At 35.2% G+C, this 18,347-nt stretch overlaps 1 protein-coding gene and 1 non-coding gene across 2 annotated transcripts; both read right to left on the bottom strand.

Annotated features, from left to right (window-relative positions):
* Positions 1-12,204: 12,204 nt before the first annotated feature.
* On the bottom strand, positions 12,205-12,289 carry TRNAM-CAU (transfer RNA methionine (anticodon CAU)). The gene is given in 2 exon segments: positions 12,205-12,240; positions 12,252-12,289. It is a non-coding gene; the product is annotated as a tRNA-Met (tRNA).
* Positions 12,290-12,587: 298 nt separating this feature from the next.
* On the bottom strand, positions 12,588-15,076 carry LOC133804154 (protein NRT1/ PTR FAMILY 5.10-like). The gene is made up of 4 exons (XM_062242318.1): positions 14,939-15,076; positions 14,606-14,823; positions 13,944-14,491; positions 12,588-13,502 (listed from the first exon to the last, which is right to left on the bottom strand). Exons 1-4 carry the CDS (start codon positions 15,057-15,059, stop codon positions 12,686-12,688), a joined length of 1,704 nt encoding a protein of 567 aa, XP_062098302.1. The 5' UTR covers positions 15,060-15,076; the 3' UTR covers positions 12,588-12,685.
* Between the last annotated feature and the right edge of the window lie 3,271 nt (positions 15,077-18,347).

Below are 18,347 nucleotides of genomic sequence, written 5' to 3'. Positions count from 1 at the left end.
AAGCAAAAGGGATGATGGAGGTCCAAGTGAGGCCCCTTCGTGCAAAAAGTCTCGACCGGCAGAGACTTCCCTGACCAAGGAAACGACTCCCCCTCCTTCCAGCATAACAACTCCTCTGCCATCTTCTCAGCCAAAGTCCTCCACCGAGCAGGTGGGAGGAGCCTCAGTAAATGAGATGTTGAGCAATGCCTCCAACTCCACCATCGACATGCTTCAGAAGGTGGCAAAGCATAGGCTAAGAAAACAACCATTTGCTTATGCCCCTTCTTTAAAATTCGACCATGTGATTGGTCGAAGTTTTAATGAGCTTCTCGGCATAAGTTCTCTAAATTGTATTTTCATTACTCGGTACTTATTACCTTTTATCAAACTAACGTAGCTTTCAAATTTTTATGCTAATTGCAGGCCATCCTAACCCTTAACAACAGGTGGAGACATGTTGAAGAGAAAAGCTCCAAATTTGTTGAGGAGCAAAAAAGGTGGGTTGAGGAGAGGAAGAAATGGGCTACTGAGCAGCATTCTGCAAAGGAAACCATTAAGTCCTTTACTGAAGATCTTAAAATAACAAAGGAGGTCATGGACAAAGCCCTTAATTCAAAGGAAAAACACAAAGCTACGTCCAAGAGCAACCACGCTCAGGTAGTCAAGCTGCGGATGGTCTGGTCGCTAGTCAGAAATAGGCCAATGAGCTTGAGGGGAAGGTGAAACAACTTGAGGAGACAAATGCGAGCAACCTTGAGATGTTATAGGGTGAAAATTTTAATTGATTTTATATATTCTGGAAGCATAATCAAACTGCAAAATTTGATTATCTTCCCGAGCAGATAAAAGAAGCGGAGATTGCTAGGTGTATTGCTCCTTAGCGACTGGGATAGATGGGGAGGATGAAGTTGGGGCTACCGTCGACTAGTAGCTGCAACATGATCCTCCTACTCAGTGATTATATATTTTTATTATGTAAATGCAACACTCGGGCAACATGTCCGTGGTGTTAAGAAAATTCACTGCCTATGGCAGTTTTACTTTCTTATTTATACTAGTCTTTTCTATTACATCCAAGCAGTACTGCTTGCGGTGTAAAGACAAATCATTTTAGTATTATAATTGTCATTATAACGCCTACTTGCACGACCGAACTTAGCATAACACTTTATATTTCTTTGAAAAAAATATTCTAAGTGTTGTTTAATATTTTGCTCGTGTGTTTACATATTTTCATATGCTTTACATAACTTAGTATCTTATATGCCCCCCAAGTGATCGAGGGGCTTAAGGTGCTCGGTCACTTACAATAGAACAATACATGTTCGAACATAATTGCTCGCATATCTTATAAATATTTATGAATATAGCAAAACATCACACATAATGAGCAAATACTTGTAAAAAATACAACAATTGGCAAGAATAACTGGCTGCGCATAGTTCCTTTTATTTCTCATAAAAAAAATGAACAAAAATTTGTGTTTGTACGAGTGATCAAATGATCTTACACTTATAAGCAACCAGCCCAAAATGGCCAGGCCTTGTTCAAAACTTGTAAAAATAAATGCGTGAATGCAAGCCACTTCTTTAAAAAGAATTATTTTATTAATAATACTTGCGTACGTTTTCTCCATTCCAATAGTGGCGAATGAGGTTTTCGTTTAAGTAAGCAAGTTTATACGTTTCTTGTTGTAGAATTTCTTCAACTTCATATGGACCTTCCCAATTTGGCCCAAGGACTCCAACAGCCTAGTCGCGAGTATTGAGAAAAATACTTTTGAGTACGAAGTCACCTACTGCAAGCTTCCTATAGCGTACTTTAGAGTTGAAATATCAAGCGAACTTTTGTTGTGGACTGCTACTCGTAGTTGAGCCTTTTTTGGTTGTTTCTCTATCAAGTCTAATGGCTCCTTCAGTAACTAGTGATTGGTATCCTGGTCGTATGCTAGCCTTTTGTGTAAAGGTGGGTCTAACTCAACTAGAAGCATGGATTCATACCCATAAGCAATTTAGAATGGCGTATGGTCAACTGTCGTTCGATATGTTGTTCTATACGACCAAGGTGTCTTTTATCGTCTTCTTCACAGCTTCGACTTATCCATTTGATTGTGTATGGGCTACAGATGAGAAACTTTTGGTAATGTCATGTCGCTCGTAGAAATCAGTAAACAGGTCAATGTCGAATTGTGTGCCACTATCTAACACAATTTTCTTTGGCAGTCCATAACGGCATACTATGTTTTTTATGAAAAAATCTAGAACCTTCTTGGTCGTAATTATTGCAAACAGTTCAGCTTCAACCCATTTGGTAAAGTATTTGACAACTACTACTGCATATTTTACATCCTTTTTTCTGTTGGTAAAGATCTGATCAGGTCTATTCCCTAGATTGCGAAAGGCTAAGGACTTTGCAACTGTTTTAACTCATTTGGAGTTGCTCGAGGTATCTTGGAGAATCGTTGGCACTTATCACATTTTTGCACAAATTCCATAGCACCCTCATTCATAGTGGGCCAGAAGTACCCTTGTCGTAGAATCTTCTTTGATAAGCTTTGCCCCTAGCATGGTCCCCACAAAATCATTCATGTACCTCGTGTAACAGTTCTTTTAGATTCTTCCTTGGGGATACATCATAATAATGGCAAAGAATATCCTCGCCGATACAAAATGTCATTGACTAGTATAAACCGAGCAAACTACCTTTGTAGTTTCTTCGATTCATTTCGCTCAACCGAAAATAATCCATGTGTCGAGGTACTTAATGATTGAAGTCATCCAAGTGTCTGCCATGTGTATGACCATGGTGGAGTCCACTTATATACTAGGAGTTTCCAAATGCTCGATCGGTACTATATTTAGGGTATCAGAATCTTTGGCGCTGGCAAGCTTGGCGAATGCGTCTGCGTTGGAGTTCTAGTCGTGAGGTACTTATTGCAAAGTATACTTCTCACACTTTGCTAACAAGTCTTTTGCTTTGTTAAGAAATGCAACCATTTTCAACCCTCTGGCTTGTTATTCTCCTAGGATCTAATTAACGACCAGCTATGAATCACTGTATATCTCTAGTGATTTAACACTTACAACCTTGGCTAGTCTTAATCCTGCGAGTAGTGCTTCGTATTCAGCTTCATTGCTGGAAGCAGTAAAGCCAAATCTAAGTGCAGAGTGAAACTAATGCCCTTTTGGTGTAATAAGAATTAATCCTACTCTGAAGTTGTGTTTGTTATAAGAACTGTCAACGAACAGCTTCTAGGTTGGGATTTCTTCTTACACTTGTGCTTCTGGTGCCTGCTCGTTTACCTGAAGGCTAGTAAATTTTGCCACGAAGTCTGCCAATGCTTAGCCTTTTATTGCTACTCGTGGAAAATAGGAAATGTCGAATTGTTTTAATTCCACATCCCACTTCATTAGTCAACCAACGACTTCTGGATTTTGCAAGACTTGCCGTAATGGCTGGTCGGTAAGTATCGTCATCGGGTGAGCCTAAAAATAGGGTCACAAATTTTGTAATGCCAAAACCAAGCAGCAAGCTAACTTTTTGATGGCTGGAATCATAACTATGCTCCTACCAGTCACTTACTTATATAATACACTGCTTTTTGGACGTTTTCTTCTTCTTTGATTAGAAGGGCGGTAGCAGCATACTCCGTAATTGCTTAGTAGGTGTACAAGGTTTCTTTTCAATTGGTTTGGATAAAACAGGAGGCTGAGCCATATGCTATTTAAGAGCATGAAAATCCTGCTCTCACTCTTCTATCCATTCAAACTTCTTGTTTCCCTTGAGCAGATTAAAAAATGGAATACATTTGATTGTAGATTTTGAGATAAACCTGCTAAGGGCAGCAATTCTTCCCATTAGACTTTGTACATCTTTGATTCTAGTGGGTGATTTCATGTAAATTAAGGCTTGAATTTTTTTGGGGTTAGCTTTTATTCCTTGTGAGTTTACTATGAACCCAAGAAACTTCCCCAATCCTACCCCAAAAGAACACTTGAGAGGATTAAGCTTCATCTGATATTTTTTCAAGATGTTGAATCATTCCTGTAAGACTCTGACATGTCCCCTTTTTTTGACTTAACCAACATGTCATCGACATACACTTCCATGTTGTTACCGATCTGGTCTTTAAACATGTGATTAACTAGTCGTTGGTAAGTCGTACCAGCATTTTTCAAACTGAATGGCCATACTTTGTAGCAGTATAGCCCAGTGTCTGTTCGAAAGCTAGTATGTTCCTCGTCTGGTGAGTGCATACTTATCTGGTTGTATCCAGAATATGCATCCATAAAAGATAGCCTCTCATGCCCTGACATGGCATCAACCAACTGGTCGATCCTTGGCAGCGGAAAACAATCCTTTGTGCAGGCTTTATTAAGGTCTGTAAAATCCTCGCAAGTTCTCCATTTACCATTTGGTTTTGGGACTAATACAGGATTGGAGATCCATGATGGATAAAATGCTACCCCGATGAATCCATTTTCCTTAAGCTTTTCAACTTCTTCTTTTAGTGCTTTAGACCTATCTTTGTCGAGCAACCTTCTTTTTTGCTGTAATGGTGGGTGATTTTTGTAGATGTTCAAGACATGGCTGATAGTTACTGGGTCGATCCCCACCATGTCTTTATGCAACCAGGAAAAAACTTCTTGATTATTTCTTAAAAACTCCACAAGTTCTTTCTTGATTGTTGTTTCTAAGTTTTTACTGACTTTCACAACTCTAGTCGGGTGTTTTTCTTTTAGTTGGATCTCCTTGAGATCCTCTATGGGTTCAACTTCCTCCTCAAAATCCCCAAAATGAGGATCTATATCTATATACTTACTTTGGGAAACACCCTATTTGGTGACTTGTTCACCAGATTAGGCATTTAGCTCATTAACTCCTCCTTGCAACCTTTTTTCTGATCCGTTGGAGCTGCTCGATGCAATAAGTCCACTCCCCTCACCATACTTATTTGACTTAAAAATCAAGGAGTTGTAACATTCTCTAGCCTTTCTTTTGCTTCCAAAAACACACCCAATTCCTGAGTTATTTGGGAATTGCATGGCTAGATGCCACATAGATGTTGTTGCTTGTAGTTCTACTAAGATGGGTCTTCCAATTACAGCATTATATGCGGAAGGGCAGTTAACTACTATGAAAGTAGTGAGTATTTTCCTATTCACAGGTGTTGTTCCTGTTGTCACTGGAAGCCTGATCGACCTTGTTGGTGCGAGCCCCTCTCTAGAGAAACCATAGATGGTTTGGTTGCATGGTTCTAAGTCTTGTACATACAACTTCATTCTTTCAGGGGATGATTTGAATGGTATGTTCACTGAATATCCTATATCTACCAACACCTTCTTTACCATCATGTTGGCTATTTGGACATCTATAACTAGAGGCTCAGTGTGGGGGAATCGAACATATTGTGCATCCAGCTCAGAGAAAGTTATACAGTCTTCCCCTAATCAAGATTTTTTGGGAGTTCGTTCCTAGACAATTAGCATTTCAATATCTTGTTCATAATGTAGGGGTCTGACATATCTTTCCCTCACCTTACCACTATCACCTGCTAAGTGTGGTCTGCCACAAATAGTGAGCAGAGTGCTCGCGGCCAAGGTAGGCTGCAAGAGAGGCGAGTGTTGAAATCCTCGAGCCTGCTTGTTGCCTCCATTATATGTTTGTTGGGGATCAACCCCTGCTCATATAAATCTCCTAAGATGTCATTGTCAGATAAGGAATTCAATCTCATCCTTCAGCTGGTTGCATTCATTTGTATAATGGCCATAGCCATTATGGAAGCGACAAAACTTTGTGGTGTCCCTCTTAGAGATGTCCTTCCTGATGGGGGTTGGTCGCTTGAAAGGTACGGTGGTGTGATTGGCCTGATACACCTCTGCTCGGTTGTCAACTAGTGTAGTATAATTGGTGAACCTGGGCTCATATTTATTTTTCTTAGGGTGCTTGTTATCAGGTGTAGCTGAATCATTGCTCGCTCGTTTTCAACCGTTTTTGTTGTTGCTCTTACCACCATTGATATTGAGCTTGCTAGAGCCACTAACAACTTTAGCTGGCTCTTCTTTTTTACCCTACTTTGTGTTTAGAGCCTTCCCTTCATTGGCGATGGCCTCCTCTAGCTTACTATACTTATCTGCTCAGTCCAAAAATTATTGGGTAGTTTTAACTCCATTCTTCCGTAAAGTACTCCATAGTGGGGATTGGCGTTGCACCCCAGTTGTTATGCCCATCATCCACCACGGTTTTGGCATGAGCAGGACCTCTCATAACCTTTGAATGTACTCATTTAAAGGTTCTCATTATTTTTGTCTTATATTTGCTAGCTGGTTAGCCTCTATAGAATGTATATGACCAACATAAAATTGGTCGTAAAACACTTTAACAAACATCTCCCAAGAGGTTATGCTGGCCGGTTGAAACTTGAAATACCATTTCTGAGCAGCATCAGACAATGTTGCCAAGAAAATCCGACATCGGGCATCTTCGGATACTTTATGAATATCCATTTGTATCTCAAACTTGTTTACATGAGACACCGAGTCTTCCTTTCTAGTATAGCTGGGCAGTACATGCATCTTAAACTTACTGGGGACTTTGGCTAGTGCAATCATGTCAATGAAAGGAGTGCTCTTTCTCCGGTCATATTCTATATGCGAAGTCTTATTTTTGACCAATTGTTGGACTGCTTGGTTTAGTGCATCTATTTGGGCTTGATTAGTAGTTGGTATAGCAGGGGCACGAACAACAGTAAGGATATGTTCATCGTGTCTTTCCCTTCGATCGTCAGTATATCCCTTAAATCTTCTTCGTTCTGTCTTTGTTCTAATCCTCCTAGTCGATCAAGAACATTGCTCTGTCTTGGCTGCCCCCTGCGTTCTAGCTACCTGGTCATTTATTCATAGGTGGGGGTTCTTACTGCCCGAGCCTTTGTTCATTTGGTCGACCAGCGTTTCTCCTTTGATTCCTATAATACTCACTTCATTATAATCGTGCTCATCTCTAAACTGGGACCGATGAGTACGCAATCGACTATACAAACTATCACCTTCCCTTAGTCAAAAACCATCTCAATAAACGAAAGAGTCCCATAGAGCATGTGTTGGTCGTTGGGTCTTGGGGCATTATTATGTCATGGGGGACCCCTGACCACAAAGCCAATGTCTAGTTGCCTCCTGTTTCTTGAGGGGACATTTATTGGTTCTCTCCAAGGTAGGACTTGTTCATATGTTACGAGGCATCTTGGGCTCCAAGGACGATGCTCGTCCCTGTTCTGTTGAGGTTGCTGCTCGCTTACCCGAGTAAACTAAGGAGACTGACGATGCTCGTTGGGTCTACCAGAATTATGGGGCTGTCTTTCTAGCTGGGCAACTCGAGGTTTTTCTAGCTGAGGTGGGTTTTAAGGAGGTGGTGGATTATGAAGCCGCTCAGGTTACTGTGGGTTTGGTGCAGGTCAAAACCCTTGTGCTAACTATATATCAACTTCTAGGGAAACAGTTGCATCTCTTTGATGGTGATCCATCTCAGCTTGTCTATCCTTTAGTTCTCGCCTCTGTCTATCAATTTCCATTTGTTGCATGACCATAGTCTCAACAACATTTTCTTGGTTATCCTTTAGAGTTGCTAACCCATCCTGCAACATCCCCATAGCTGCTCACAAGGTTTTAACATCCAACTCCTCATTGTCTTCCTCTAGCTCCACTTACGGCTCGTCATCAATTACTCCTGGTGGAGGAGGTGGATTTTGGGGATTCTTAGACGCCTCGCCAGTTTGCTGACCATGGGTTCTCCTGGTGGACTTGGCCATGTCTTCTCAACTTTTGATCTCCTTAAGTTTAGCTCTCAACGAAAGCACCAAAATGTTGACCCACGAATTGGTCAACGAAATTAAGTTAAATAAACGACAAGAAATAAGAATTGAAATTGCTAATAATAAATCACACACTAATTTTATAGTGGTTCAGCGCCGATGGTCGATAATAACCTACATCCACTTAGTACTATTATTTATGTAAAGTTCCCAAAACCTGCGATCAGATGAATCAACCGAGTTTCGCAAGTAAGAGAAAGAGTACAAGAAACGTGTATAACGACACTTGAATCTATGAACACTCTGAAGTAAAGAATTAAACCGTAAATAATAATGATTCATTGAATCCTCTATTTATAGGCTCAAGCATGTACATAAATGGTCCATACATAATTTACATAACAAATATGAATAAAATAATACAAAATAATTGATTTTATATTTTTTTGTATGGTATATCATTTTTTTATGATATTTAGTTTTTATCTTATTATACATAATGGTAGTATATAATTTTGTATCATGGTATATACATTTTAATGATTGTATATAAATTTGTTAGCACAATATATACATTTTTGAGTAATAATTTTGTAACTTTTGTTGGTATATTATTTTTCAACTCAGTATATGTATTCTGTTGTATGGTATATCATTCAACAACCCATAAAAAATGAAAAAAAATCAAAATAACTTTAAAATAAAAACTAATTAAACAAAACTAATACAAATATACTATAATATTGAAATATTTAGAATAAAATAGTAATTTGTTAAATAACATATTTGGTAATATATAATATTAAAAATATGGTTAGACTATTTTACTACAAAATTAAAAATACGGACATTTGCTTAATTTTACACACCATTAATGACCATTTTCCACTAAGCCCCTTTTAAAATGAGGACATTAGCTTCTTGATACCATTGTTTTGGGTCATTTACTATTATTTCTCTATATCAAATATATACTCTATCTATACGTACCCAAAACAAAAACATCAAGAAGCTAATGTCTTTATTTTTAAAATTGTAGAGAAATTATCATTTTACATTGTTGATTACCTAAATTGTCATTTTCTATAATTTTATTTATTTATTTAGGAGCGAATGACTTTAATATAGTGATATATGTATATTAGTTTTGTTTAATTAGTTTTTATTTTAAAGTTATATTGATTTTTAAGTTTTGGTTGTTAGTATATTATTTTTCAACTAGTGTATATGTTTTTTGTGGTATGGTATATCATTTTTTTTTATGATATTTAGTCTTTATCTTATTATACATAATGGTAGTATATAATTTTATATCATGATATATACATTTTATGGTAGTATATAAATTTGTTAGCACAATATATACATTTTTTAGTAATAATTTTGTAAGTTTTTGTTGGTATATTATTTTTCAACTCAGTATATGTATTTTATAGTATGATATATCATTCAACAACCAATAAAAAATCAAAATAACTTTAAAATAAAAACTAATTAAACAAAACTAATACAAATATACTATAATATTGAAATATTTAGAATAAAATAGTAATTTGTTAAATAACATATTTGGTAATATATAATATTAAAAATATGGTTAGACTATTTTACTACAAAATTAAAAATACGGACATTTGCTTAATTTTACACACCATTAATGACCATTTTCCACTAAGCCCCTTTTAAAATGAGGACATTAGCTTCTTGATACCATTGTTTTGGGTCATTTACTATTATTTCTCTATATCAAATATATACTCTATCTATACGTACCCAAAACAAAAACATCAAGAAGCTAATGTCTTTATTTTTAAAATTGTAGATAAATTATTATTTTACATTGTTGATTACCTAAATTGTCATTTTCTATAATTTTATTTATTTATTTAGGAGCGAATGACTTTAATATAGTGATATATGTATATTAGTTTTGTTTAATTAGTTTTTATTTTAAAGTTATATTGATTTTTAAGTTTTGGTTGTTAGTATATTATTTTTCAACTAGTGTATATGTTTTTTGTGGTATGGTATATCATTTTTTTTATGATATTTAGTCTTTATCTTATTATACATAATGGTAATATATAATTTTATATCATGGTATATACATTTTATGGTAGTATATAAATTTGTTAGCACAATATATACATTTTTTAGTAATAATTTTGTAAGTTTTTGTTGGTATATTATTTTTCAACTCAGTATATGTATTTTATAGTATGATATATCATTCAACAACCAATAAAAAATCAAAATAACTTTAAAATAAAAACTAATTAAACAATACTAATATACATATACCTTTGAAATTTGAAATATTTAGAATAAAATAGTAATTTGTTAAATGACATATTTGGTAATATGTAATATTAAAAATATGATTGGGCTATTTTACTATAAAATTAAAAACATGGACATTTACTTACTTTCATACACTATTAATGATCATTTTGCACCAAACACCTTTTTAAAATGAGGAATAACATTATATTGTTTTGGTTAATTTACTATATTTTCTCTATATCAAATATATACTCTATCTACACGCACCAAAATGATCGTGGCTTCTCCTGGTGGACTTGGCCATGTCTTCTCAACTTTTGATCTCCTTAAGTTTAGTTCTCAACAAAAGCACAAAAATGCTGACCCACGAATTGGTCAACGAAATTAAGTTAAATAAACGACATGAAATAAGAATTGAAATTGCTAATAATAAATCACACACTAATTTTATAGTGGTTCAGCGCCGATGGTCGATAATAACCTACATCTACTTAGTACTATTATTTATGTAAAGTTCCCAAAACCTACGATCAGATGAATCAACCAAGTTTCGCAAGTAAGAGAAAGAGTACAAGAAACGTGTATAACAACACTTGAATCTATGAACACTCTGAAGTAAAGAATTAAACCGTAAACAATAATGATTCATTGAGTCCTCTATTTATAGGCTCAAGCGTGTACATAAATGGTCCATACATAATTTACATAACAAACATGAATAAAATAATACAAAATAATTGATTTTATATTTTTTTTGTATGGTATATCATTTTTTTATGATATTTAGATTTTATCTTATTATACATAATGGTAGTATATAATTTTGTATCATGGTATATACATTTTAATGGTTGTATATAAATTTGTTAGCACAATATATACATTTTTGAGTAATAATTTTGTAACTTTTGTTGGTATATTATTTTTCAACTCAGTGTATATATTCTGTTGTATGGTATATCATTCAACAACCCATAAAAAATGAAAAAATAAAAATAAAAACAACTTAAAATAAAAACTAATTAAATAAAACTAATACACATATACCATAATATTGAAATATTTAGAATAAAATAGTAATTTGTTCAATAACATATTTGGTAATATATAATATTAAAAATATGGTTAAACTATTTTACTACAAAATTAAAAATACGGACATTTGCTTACTTTTACACACCATTAATGACCATTTTGCACTAAGCCCCTTTTAAAATGAGGACATTAGCTTCTTGATACCATTGTTTTGGGTCATTTACTACTATTTCTCTATATCAAATATATACTCTATCTATACGTACCCAAAACAATAACATCAAGAAGCTAATGTCTTCATTTTTAAAATTGTAGAGAAATTATCATTTTATATTGTTAATTACCTAAATTGTCATTTTCTATAATTTTTTTATTTATTTAAGAGCGAATGACTTTAATATAGTGATATATGTATATTAGTTTTGTTTAATTATTTTTTATGTTAAAGTTATATTGATTTTTAAGTTTTGGTTGTTAGTATATTATTTTTCAACTAGTGTATATGTTTTTTGTGGTATGGTATATCATTTTTTTTAATGATATTTAGTTTTTATCTTATTATACATAATGGTAGTATATAATTTTATATCATGGTATATACATTTCATGGTAGTATATAATTTTGTTAGCACAATATATACATTTTTTAGTAATAATTTTGTAAGTTTTGTTGGTATATTATTTTTCAACTCAGTATATGTATTTTATAGTATGATATATCATTCAACAACCAATAAAAAAATCAAATTAACTTTAAAATAAAAATTAATTAAACAAAACTAATATACATATACATTTGAAACAAACCTAATATACATATTGAAATATTTAGAATAAAATAGTAATTTGTTAAATGATATATTTAGTAATATGTAATATTAAAAATATTTTGGGTAATTTACTATATTTTCTCTATATCAATTATATACTCTATCTACACGCACCAAAAACTGTAAAATTGAGAAACTTTTATTTTCAAAGAAATTGGTTAAAAATATTATTTTTTTTAATAAAAAATAATATGTAATTACTTCTTGCAAGCAATTCATTGTAAATTCAATGATAAAATTGAGGAAAATCTACAAGAAAAAAAATATGGGGTGAGAGAGGCTCGAACTCTCGACCTCAGGATCGCTCAGGGGCTATGAGACCTACGCGCTAGCCAACTGCGCCACCACCCCATTGTATTGTTGTGTTCTCTTATTGATCTTTAATTAATTTATCGTTTAATATCTTGAAGAAATGTTTAGAATGAGTCCAAAGTTCCTATCTGGCCATACTCTTTTATCTATTTTCTCCAAAATCACTAGAGGATGTGTAATCGATCATAATAAGTTAGCATGATTTAGTTTTTTTGGCATAGTCATTGGTCATTACAAATAACTTATTAGGCACCATAGAAGCACATTTGTTAACCAATAAACTTGCATAAGGGGAGGGTTGGTGTGCTTTTCTATCAGGTAGATGATTTCGAAAGAATACTAAGAAAGGAGATATTGATTTAGGAGTATGCAAATGTAAACTTCCATAGCCTATTGCTTTCAAATTATTATACAGTGCAACCATGGAGTAAAGAATTATATTGCACCCCTTCTTTTATAGATGTAAGATCTTGCAAAATGCAAGTAGGCAGCAAATCCAAATGCACAGAGAGTAGCGAGTAGCCAATAAAAGTAATCAAGATGAGCACGGTTTAGGTTATTAGAAAACCAACTATCTCGGCCATCGCCATCAGTTGCATTCTCAATGACAGAGACAAGAAAGCTGCTTAAGAAACTCCCAACACCAACCACACTAAGATAAAGAGCAAGGCCTATGCTTCTTAGCTCTGTTGGGACTTGATCATAGAAGAACTCTTGCATACCGATCAAAGCAAAACAATCGGCTATTCCAGAAAGGAGGTACTGAGGAACCAACCACCAAATGCTCATTGGAATTGTCGCACTCGGCTTATTGACTAGATCATATTTTAGAGCAATATTGAGTCTTTGAATCTCCACAAGAGCTGCAACTACCATGGAGGTAGCAGATAAGAAAATTCCAGTACCTATTCTTTGTAGGACTGTGATGCCTGCTGGTTTTCGTGTAAAAGCTCTTGCAATTGGAACGAAAGAGCTATCGTAGATGGGAATGATGATAACAGTGGCAAGGCTTATCAAGCATTGAAGTGAAGCAGCTGGTATTTTAAAGCCTGAGACAACTGTTCTATCCATGGTGGCCCCTTGCTTGGTAAAGAAAGTTGGGGACTGAGCAAGCACAATACCATATACCAAGCATGGCACCCATATTGGAAAGAGAGCAAGTACAGCCTTGGCTTCTTCAACCTCAGTTACGCTACAAACACTATCATTGTTCTTCAGATGATTTGGTGTAAACAAGGCTTTGTTGAGAAATCTGCACGATTACAGGTTCAAAAATTAGAAGAGAAAAGGTTACTGGTGTGAGATTCTTTAGTACCTAGATACTACAAGATACATTAGCATCTAATATAGAGCTTTATCAAAAGTGAAAAGCAATTGATAAATTCTATGCTACAAAATTTCATATTCATAAGCTTTAGTTGTAAAAATATGATTGAATAGAAAACGCAACAGAAAGGAGGAAGAAATTCTTTCTACCAAATAAGTTTATGGTCTAGTCAAAGGGCATACTAACATGTTTTATAAACATTGCGATCAACATGACATAGAGATTTCTCGTAAAGTTATATAATTAAGTTTTAATAACATAAAACGTATACTAAAAGTTTGAGAACTAAATCCCACTAATATGGTAAGATCTTCTGTTTATACAATTTTTATATCAACATAAAAATAAATAAATAAAGTTCCTTACTTGAACTGTTCAGATCTTTGGTGATGCAGGAATTCATGAGATTCCACTTCAAGTGATGATATAGTTGGTGAAACTGTTCGCCAGTTCCTAAATGCAGCAACAAAGACACTACCAATCCTAGCAAATGGACCTTTCTCATTCAGTGTAATGCAATACCTATAAGTTGTTGTTCCAAGCAAGAAAACAACTAATGCAATGACCATAGCAACACAAGGAATTCCAAATCCCAGTGCCCAACTCAGATTGTCTTGCACATAACTCACAATGAAAATTGCTATTGTACCACCCACGCATACACCAAAATACCACCAATTAAAGAATGAGCTTCTAGCTTTACACTCCTCTAGATCTTCCCCATCAAATTGATCGGCTCCAAAAGCTTGTGCGCAAGGTTTGTGTCCCCCTTGAGCAGCTCCCACTAAATACAGTGAAAAGAAGAACAATATCACTTGGAGCTGAGGAGGAGAACATGAAATGTGGTCGTTGGTTTGGCAGCTGAAACCAATCAGAGAAGGCAGAACAGCTGAAAGAGACAGCAAACCCAATCCCTGTCACAGATTCATTTCAATATGTTTCAGTGATCATTGAAACAAAAAACATCAGAAAGAAACGCTCGATTGAACAAATGGAAAAGGGTTATTATTGTTTCATTTATTTGATACCAAAATATAAAGCAGAGAAGCGAGAGCAATGGTGCGGTAGCGGTCAAGATAAGAATCGGCAACGAAAGCTCCCAATAGAGGGAGCAACGACGCCGTTCCGGTCCAAGCATTGACGTTGGCCGCTGCCGCCGCTGTTGACTGACCAAGCGGCCCGGTGAGATAGGTTACCAGGTTTGAACTAATGCCGTAGTAGGCGAACCTCTCCGCAACCTCAACACCTGTATCATTATTTCGTTCAATCGCACAGAATGAAATCGTCACTGTTCTGTACGTTCTCCATTGATGATATCATAAATTGCTCTTTTTTATACGTATAAATATATTTCTCTTTACCTATGATGAAAGCTGCTGATCTCCAACCGCCATGGTTGGTTTTCGAAACAGGAAGGCCTTTGAATTCAACGGCACCGTCGACGGCGTTGACTAACAAAGGATTTTCGACTTCGTCTGCCATCACGTACAGCTCCTTTTTCTTTTCTTTATTAATTATATGATAAATTGTCAGTAATTACATAATTTATACTTTTAAGACAATACACAATGTAGTCATGCAAATGTAAATTTTGTGAAAAATTTGGAAAAAAAATTAATATTATATTTTACTTAATATTTATAATTATGCTTTAATGTAAGATGCAAAGTAATAAAAAAAAATCAATAATACATTTAATATTTGTTGAAAACATATGCAAATTAGTTTTTTTTATTTTCTGTACTTTAAGAAATTTGTGATTAAAAGAATAAATAAAAAATAATATATTGTTGATTATTAATTGTCAACTACTCTATTATAACAATAAGTGATAATATATTAAATAAAAATTAACATTTATTGATGTGTCAAATTTGATACAAATTTTAGCATGTGTCAAATTTGACACGTTTTTTTTTAGAACACCATTAGAATTATATTTTTTTTGTAAGATGTATTAAATATAGTATTGCACCAATTTTTTGACACTCCAATAGAGATGATACTGTTCTTTACATAACATATAATATAAAATTTGAGGATATTTATACTTATGAACTAGAAGTTATTTGTGGAATTAATATAATTGAGAATTATGATTAAGATTTTCTTTTTAAAAACTCATATTTTGTAAAAATATGAGTTTGTTCTGAGCGTATTTGTGTTGGTAAACTCATTATCGGAAAAAAAATACTGAAAACTAAGGAGACTAGATGGAGACATGCTATGGAAGTAGGAGTATCAAGCTCTTATCTGCATAATGGTACATATGGTCTTTAGTTCCATATGTTGAGGGTATGCCTATCGTTCAGAATAAATGGGTGTTCAAAACTGAATTCAAGGCAAATGGGAGCTTAGATAAGTTTAAGGCAAGCTTCTACTATTCTAATCATATGTTTTTTCAGGGTAAAATGATACAAACAAAGAACACTTGAGGAATAGGCTTATCTTTCAACATTACAGAAAGAGTCATAGACTCCTCCATTCCAGATAGATGTTGCTCTTGATTTTAAAGCAAACTTAGCAATACAATGAGCCACACTATTAGAGTTTCTATCACTAAAGAATAAGCCATGAAACTCACTTGTCCTAGCACAAATTCTATTTGTCATGTCGATAGCCATCTTGCAGTCCGAGTAAATGGTGAATATGCCCAAGGAGAAAACAGAAGCAAATCTCAACCCTTCTCTGATTGCTCACAGTTTCTATTCTCAGTAGCAAGCGGATTAAGGTCAACATTAAGGAAGGAACACCCAGAAGCCACGACCGCCTAGCTTGAGTCCTTAGCTACCACACCAATGCTGCAACAACTATTGTTAACATCAGTATCCACATCGACGTTGATCTTGAGCCAGCCCCTTTCTGGAAGAATCCACTTCATCTTTGGCTTAGTTTGCTTCAAACTTGCACCTATATTTGCTTTTTGGAAGTCACTGAGACTGTAACGTCCTCCAAATAAAAGACCGTTACTCTGTGTATTTTAAATAGTGCTAGACTTGCTAAACGAGTCATTTGGCCATAATCGTATAACTAAACGTGATTAATGGTTTATGGTTAATAAATTTGGTCAAAAGGTATAACCGTTTCACTAAAACATTTACTTCCATACATTAGATCCCAAACTAACATTTAAAAAGGTTAATTACAATTGAAAAGTTACAACCAGCTGACCTAAGCGGCAAAATAGGGTTTGACCCTAGTTCCTCTGAGAAACCCCGGCCGTGGTGGTCGAGCAACCACATATGTACACATCATCACCGAGCTCTCCAACTTAGGAATGGTCCAACTTCCTTTTCCCCTTACCTACACCACATAGCACCCGTGAGCCAAGGCTCAACAAGAAAACTTAAACATGCTCATAAGCGGTTAATAACACGTTGCCAAATCATAATAAACATGCCTAGCAGTAATAACCCTACTCATGCATGCAAACCACTCATGTAAATTACTACAACGTCATATGAGGGCTAGTTTCCCTAGATAAATGATTAATTAATCATACTAGGACTCAGTGCCCTAAGATATGAGACTAATGAGTCACCTTGGAGCCATTTGTATAATTCTCTGTATAACCAACCTTGGAGCGGCCCAGCGTACCTGACACTTTAGTTTTCCACGACCAAAGGGTCGGTCAAGCATATGTCACGCTCCCGATTAGGCCTATCATACTGGGGCCCAGCCCTAGGATATGGGACTAAAAAGTCACCTCAGAGCCCATTGCTCTATCCTATGTATAACAAGCCTTGGAGCTGGCCCAACGTACCTGGCGCTGAATTTTCCATGACCATTGGGTCGGACAAGCGTATGATACGCTCCTGATTAGACCTAACCATTTTGGCCAGCGCTCAACGCGCTATTGCTGTGTAATGCCCTGGATAACCAAGACCGTTACATTGTGTGTTTACAATAGTGCAAGACTTGCTAATCAAGTCATTTGAACATAAATATGATTCTAAATCCAACTGATAGGTTAGGGTTAAACGATTTTGATCATAAATGGTTAATTTTCATTAGAATAAACGTTTGATACATGGGATCCCAAAATAGTGTTTTCATGGCGGAAAATAACCCTTAAAAACTGATACAACCAGAGCCAGTCTAACGGAAAAATACAACTTAGAGCTCTAATTCCTGTAAATTCCCTCGGTCGTGGTGGTCGAGCAGCTGACGATGTACACTCCGCCCCTAGAGCTTTCCAACTCATGGTTGGTCCAATTTCCCTTTGCCTTTACCTGCACCACATAGTACCCGTGAGCCAAGACCCAGCAAGAAAACCATAAACAACAAGCGTAACAACAAGAGCATATAATTAACCTAAATCCAATCAGCTCAAATAAACAGTAGAATACAAGTACTAAGCTAAGCAATGGTAAACATATATTTCCAAACATATATCTCGATCAGTAATACAGATGTTCAGGTGTCGACACCCTTAGGCCAATCCTGGCTCGCTTAGGCCGAATTGCGTTCAGTACGCTTATCATCAGCCCCGGCACTCTTAGGTCGTTCTTTCATATTTCATATAACAATCATATAGGTTACAAAACACACATATGTTCAATTACAGGGAATCTCAGTCCCATTCACAACCACATGGGTGCAGTTTTCTTACCTCGAATCCTAAGAAATGGATAAAGAACAGTTCTGAGCACGATCCTTAGTCTGCCTTAACGGTACGCCTAGTCACAAGCAATAGAGAATAACTATCAAATTCCAATCCAATAAAATAACTTCAGAATAATAATCTAGCCTCCGAGACCTTGGATTCTA

This window comes from Humulus lupulus, chromosome X (genome assembly GCF_963169125.1).
Source record: "Humulus lupulus chromosome X, drHumLupu1.1, whole genome shotgun sequence".
Taxonomy (NCBI): Eukaryota; Viridiplantae; Streptophyta; class Magnoliopsida; order Rosales; family Cannabaceae; genus Humulus; species Humulus lupulus.
The sequence above is the reverse complement of the archived record's forward strand: the minus strand, read 5'-3'. Positions and strand labels throughout refer to the sequence as shown.

Excerpts from the sequence above, each read along its gene's own strand:
- LOC133804154 (XM_062242318.1), bottom strand. The coding sequence starts at position 15,059 with ATGGCAGACGAAGTCGAAAATCCTTTGTTAGTCAACGCCGTCGACGGT. Across the intron at positions 14,824-14,938 it reads ATCAGCAGCTTTCATCATAG|GTGTTGAGGTTGCGGAGAGG; the intron begins GTAAAGAGAAAT and ends ATAATGATACAG. Across the intron at positions 13,503-13,943 it reads CAAAGATCTGAACAGTTCAA|ATTTCTCAACAAAGCCTTGT; the intron begins GTAAGGAACTTT and ends GTAATCGTGCAG.